The following is a 6,040-nucleotide window of genomic DNA, read 5'->3' as shown; positions in this document are numbered from 1 at the left end:
ACAGGCATGAGCCACCACGCCTGGCCTGCATACTATTTAAAGTCTTTACAACTTTGGTCCCTGGGCAATAGCTTCAGCCAAGGTAGGACTTACAAAGGCTGATAATTAATAATCCTAGAGATGAAACCATCTTGACAACTGTTCCCTTCTAAAACAGGAACAAGGCTGGGTGCAGTGGCTCACACCTGTAATCCCAGCACTTTGGAAGGCCAAGGAGGGTGGATCACTTGAGGTCGGGAGTTCAAAACCAGCCTGGCCAACATGGTGAAACCCCGTCTCTACTAAAAATATAAAAAAATTAGCTGGGCATGGAGGCGTACACCTGTAATGCCAGCTACTAGGAAGTCTAACGCAGGAGAATTGTTTAAATCTGGGAGGTGGAGGTTGCAGTGAGCCGAGATCATGCCACTGCACTCCAGCCTGGGTGACAGAGTGCGACTCTGTCTCAAAAAAATTAAAAATAAATAAGTAAATTAAACGTGAATACAATATTTTCTGAAATCTTCGTTAAGTAATCTTATGCCAGTGACAGCCATCATACTACATTTTTAACATTTTTGGGATTCAGCATTTCTGAATTTTCGTGCTGGCTTCATCGGATTCACTATCGTTTTTTGTTTGTTTTTTGAGAGAGGCTCTCTCTCTGTCGCTCAGGCTTAAGTGCACTGGTACAATCACAGCTCACTGCAACCTCGACCTCCTGGGCTTGTGCAATCCTGCCTCAGCCTCCTGCATAACTGGGTCCACAGGCGCACACCACCATGCCCAGTCAATCTTTTTATTTTTGTAGAGACAATGTCCTGTATCTATACCTACACCTACAGCCTATGCCCAGGCTGGTTTGAAATTCCTGGGCTCCAGTGATCCTCCCACCTTGGCCTCCCAAAGTGCTGGGATTACAGGCTTGAGCCACCGCGCCCGGCCGTATTTGTTGAGTTCATGAGAGATATCTCTCTGGAGTGTCTTTTTTGTAATGTCTGTCTGGTTTAGATATCAAGATAATACTGGTCTTATAATAGGAGTTGGAAAGTATTATTTCCTCTTCTATTTTCTGGAAGAAATTGAGAATTGGTGTTAATTCTTTAAACGTTTGGTAGAATTCTCCGGTTGAAATGATCTGAGCTTAGCTGTTTCTTTTTTGGGAGTTTTTAAATAATGGACTAAATGTCTTTAATGGTTATAGCACCATTCAGATGATCTGTTTCATCTTGGTTGAGTTTTAATAGTTTTTGAGGAGTTTGTCCGTTTCTTCTAAATTGTTGAATGTATGAGTGTAAAGTTGTTCATTGTATTCCCTTGTTATCCTTTTAGTGACTGCGGGATCTGTAGTGATATCTCTTGTTTCATCCCAGATATTGGTGATTCATGTCTTCTCTTTCTTTATTTTTGTCCATCTTGCTAGACTTTTATCACTTTATTGATTGGTTTCCCAGAAAGCCAGACTTTTGTTGGATATTCCCTGTTGTTTTCATATTTTCAGTGTCATTGATTTCTACCCTTGTGGTTACTTTTTCCTTCCTTCTGCTTGCTTTGGGTTTATTTTGCTCTTCTTTTCTAGTTCCTTGAGGGAGGGACTTACTGACTTGAGAACTTTCCCTGTTACTAGTAAGCATTTAGTTCTATCAGTTTCCCTCTTTACACTGCTTTAGCTATTTCTGACATATTTTGATATGCCGTATCTTTGTTGTCATTCACTTCTATATATTTTTTGGTTTCCTTTGAGACTTCATCTTTAGCCCACCCCTACTTAGAATTGTGCTATTCAATTTTGCCATGTTTAGAGATTTTCTGTTGTCTCCCTATTACAGATTTCTAGTTTGATTCAAGTACAGTTAAAGAATACACACTGTATGGTTTTGATTATTTTAAGGCTCTTGAGGTTTGTTTTATTACTCAGGATATGGACTTTCTTGATGAATATTCCATAGATGCATGAAATGTGTATACCACTACTGTTGGGTTGAGTGTTCTTTGTATGCCAATTGGATCATGTTGATTAATTGAGTTATTCAGCTCTTCTGTTTCCATGCTGATTTTCTGTCTGGCAGTTCTATCACTTGATGAGAGGGGCATGGAAGTCCCCAGCTATAATTGTGGATTTGTCTATTTCTCCTTCCAACACTGTCGGTTTTTCTTAATGTCTTTTGGGGCTCTTGTTTGATCCTCACGTGTATATTTAGGGTCTTTATGTCCCGCTAGTGGATTGATCTTTTTATCATAATGTAATACCTCTCTTTATAATAATTTTCCTTGCTCCGGAGTATACTTTATCGTATATTACTATGACCAGACCTGCTTTGTAAAAATCGTTTGGTCTCTTTCCATCCTTTTACTTTCAAACTATTCATGTTATTGAATTTGAAGTGAGTTTCTTGGAAACAGCCTATAGCTGAGTCATGTTTATTTGCCGACGCTACCGACCTTTCTTTTGACTGGTGTATTTAGACCACTTACATATAAGGTGGTTATTGGTATGTTAGAGCTTAAGTCTGCCATTTGATTATTTGGTTTCTTTCTTTTTCTTCTGGTTCTTGTTTCTCTATTTCTTTTTTCTTGCCTTGTTGTGGGTTACTTGAATATATTTTAGGATTCTGTTTTGTTTATAGTGCATTTGGGTATATTTGCATAGTTTTTATGATGGTTGATGTATTACTATATATATATATGTGACTTACAGTCTATTGGTAACAGCATTTATTACTTTGAGTCACCTTTTATTTAGGTCACTTTATCTTTTCCACTTTAAAATATTGTCTTAAATATCAGATAGTATTATGATTTTTGTTTTAATCATCAAGTGTGATTTGTAACACTGATTTATAGTGATGCTTGAAGATAAGCATCATTAAGCAAATTTCTGCTCTTTCCGTTATTCTTCCCTCCTTCCTGATGCTTCAGTATTCCTTCTTTTATCATTTCCTTTCTATTTGAAGAAATTCCTTTAGCCAGTCTCAGGTATGTCTGCTAGTGACACATTCTTTTGGTTTCCATTTGTGCGAAACTACCTCTGTTTTTAGATTTAGTTTCCCAATTTAAAAAAAAAAATTTTTTTGGAGACAGAGTCTTGCTCTGTCACCCAGGCTGGAGTGCAATGGCACAATGTCTGCTCACTGCAACCTCCACCTGTTGGGTTCAAGCAATTCTTGTGCCTCAGCCTCCCGAGTAGCTGGAACTACAGGTGCATGCCACCACACCCTGCTAATTTTTTGTATTTCAGTAGAGACGGGGTTTCACCATGTTGGCCAGGCTGGTCTCGAACTTCTGAGCTCAGAAAATCCATCCGCCTCAGCCTCCCAAAGTGCTGAGATTACAGGTGTGAGCCACCATGTCCAGCCCTAGTTTGCTAATATTTTATTTAGGATCTTCTTCCATACTCACTACAACCGAGGTTGGCCATTAATTTCCCCTTCTTACTCTGTCCTTGTCCTATTTCGATAGTAAAGTTAGAATGAGTTGAAGAGCTTGTCTTCTCTTTTTTCTGGAACAGTGTATGTAATAAAGGGATTACTTGTTCCTTGAAAGTTGTTAGAAGTTGCTTATAAGCAACCTAGACATGGTGCCATGGTGCGTTTTGTTGTGAGCGTTTTTTTGTTTTTTTTTTTTTTAAATCAGTCTTTACAATTGATTGGGTGTGAGGGACAATGGACAGATCATCCCATTCTTCCCCAACAGTTGGTGATTCTCAGGTCATTTTAACAGCAAGAGAGGAAAGAGTAATTTTACCAGCAATATGAATGTGAAGAAGTAGTTTTCTGAAAGCAGATGATGAAAATGGGGTGGGGAACCTAATCAGGTTCTGCAGGTGTCTGCAGTAATTCGGTGTATGAGACAGATACGAGAAATTCTTAGAAGAATCTAAAATCCTTATTAAACTTGAAGGTTGAATTTATCTGCAGTACTGAGCTGCTAATACAGAGCAGTAAGGAATCACTGTAGATGAACCCCTTTAGCTTCTTGCTGGCTGAAGAAAGGTCTGATGACTCAGAAGCATTTGAAAACCAGAGCATACATCCTTCTGGAATTCCCTTTTCTGCTGAAAGAAATACTAGCAATGGCATGTGTGTGGCCCGGCCTCAGCCACACAATTCAAACACATCATATTCTAAAAGTCAGCAAGGCCACCACAGCTAATTACAACAACCTGAAGAATACTGGCTAATTTCTTGTATTGGAAGGTTTGCCAATGATGATGAAATGAATGTCATCCATTGTATCCCTTATTTTTGATAGCTGCAAAATTCTCCTGTTATTCACATGTGTATATTTCGATGCAGTAGTAAGACCTTTTACAAGCTTGCAAACTCTTCCAGACAGCTTCCAGACTCTACCCAACCTTACCTAGGCCTGATATAATTATTTCCTTGTGCTAAGAAAGTGTGAGATAGTACACAGTATCTTTTAGTTGGAGAAGTAACCCTCTAATCCTTAAAGCTTTTATTTCTGCAAAAACAACTTCTTTTATCACTGTTCCTTGAGTCTAAAGAATTGACTCATTTGTCAGCCTGAGGGAAGCTTTCCTTTTAGAACATTCTGCTTCTATCTTTCTTTCCTTTTCTTTTTTTTTGAGACGAGTCTCGCTGTGTTGCCCAGGCTGGAGTGCAGTGGCAGGATCTCGGCTCACTGCAAGCTCCACCTCCCAGATTCACACCATTCTCCTGCCTCAGCCTCCCGAGTAGCTGGGACTACAAGCACCCGCCACCACGCCCGGCTAATTTTTTTGTATTTTTAGTAGAGACGGGGTTTCACTGTGTTAGCCAGGATGGTCTCAATCTCCTGACTTTGTGATCCGCCCACCTCGGCTTCCCAAAGTTCTGGGATTACAGGTGTGAGCCACCGTGCCTGCCCTCTTATTTTTTTTTTGAGATAGAATTTCACTCTTATTGCCCAGGCTGGAGTGCAATGGCACAATCTGGGCTCACTGCGATCTCCACCTCCCAGGTTCAAGCGAGTCTCCTGACTCAGCCTCCTAAGTAGCTAGGATTACAGGGGTGCACCACCACGCCTGGCTGAGTTTTTGTATCTTTAGTAGAAATGCAGTTTCACCATGTCGGTCAGGCTGGTCTCAAACTCCTGACCTTATGATCTGCCCGCCTCAGCCTCCCAAAGTCCTGGGATTACAGGCATGATATTCTGCTTCCTAAGAACTTTGTGCAAATCACCAACGGGCACTTAGGCTGAAGTCCCAACTCCAGGCTCTTCTTGGCCTCTGCACAGCATAATATAAGGGGCCCCAAACTGGACTGCCGAGAAAGAAGTATGACTTACTGCTTTTCCTTCTGTGGGGCAAGGGAGAGATCAGAGTTAGCAGAAATGCACGTATGCAGTTGGTTCAAGGAGATCTCTGCCTGACAGCACTTTTGCTCCTAGAGCCCCAACGGTAAACTGACTGACTTCCTGAGCTTCTATACACTCCCCTCCACGGTGATGCACCACCCTGCTCACAAGAGCCTCAAAGCCGCCTACTCATTCTACAACATCCACACAGAGACGCCCCTGCTGGACCTCATGAGCGACGCGCTCATCCTCGCTAAATCGGTAACCCCCTCCTTCCTGTTCATGCCATTTGGTTCTCCAACTGTCTGTGCCAAACTATAGAAGACATCGTGTTTTCTCCCACACAGGTGGAATTTATGCAAGATTTTTTTTTTTTTTTTTTTTTTTTTTGAGACGGAGTCTCGCTCTGATGCCCAGGCTGGAGTGCAGTGCTGTGATCTCGGCTCACGGCAAGCTCCGCCTCCTGGGTTCACGGCCATTCTCCTGCCTCAGCCTCCCAAGAGGCTGGGACTATAGGTGCCTGCCACCTCTCCTGGCTGACTTTTTTGTATTTTTAGTAGAGACGGGGTTTCACCGTGTTAGCTAGGATGGTCTCGATCTCCTGACCTCGTGATCCGCCCGTCTCGGCCTCCCAAAGTGCTGGGATTACAGGCTTGAGCCACCGTGCCTGGCCCATCTTGATTTACTCTTGCCCCATTCTCTCATATAGTAATAATGAGATTCATTTTCTTAAAATAACCATTTATCATAGCCATTTCATCAAGTG

The 6,040-nt window shown here is 41.6% G+C and overlaps 1 protein-coding gene across 1 annotated transcript in view; it reads left to right on the top strand.

Moving 5' to 3' along the window:
- NMT2 (N-myristoyltransferase 2) overlaps window positions 1-5,595 on the top strand; it is a 40,127-nt gene extending 34,532 nt beyond the window's left edge. Inside the window, exon 8 of the mRNA XM_011934293.1 lies at window positions 5,368-5,595. Coding sequence (XP_011789683.1) covers window positions 5,368-5,595 — 228 coding nt within the window. The remainder of the gene's footprint in view (window positions 1-5,367) is intronic.
- The last annotated feature ends 445 nt before the right edge of the window (window positions 5,596-6,040 follow it).

Source organism: Colobus angolensis, unplaced genomic scaffold (assembly GCF_000951035.1).
Source record: "Colobus angolensis palliatus isolate OR3802 unplaced genomic scaffold, Cang.pa_1.0 Scaffold133, whole genome shotgun sequence".
Lineage (NCBI taxonomy): Eukaryota > Metazoa > Chordata > Mammalia > Primates > Cercopithecidae > Colobus > Colobus angolensis.
The sequence above is the reverse complement of the archived record's forward strand: the minus strand, read 5'-3'. Positions and strand labels throughout refer to the sequence as shown.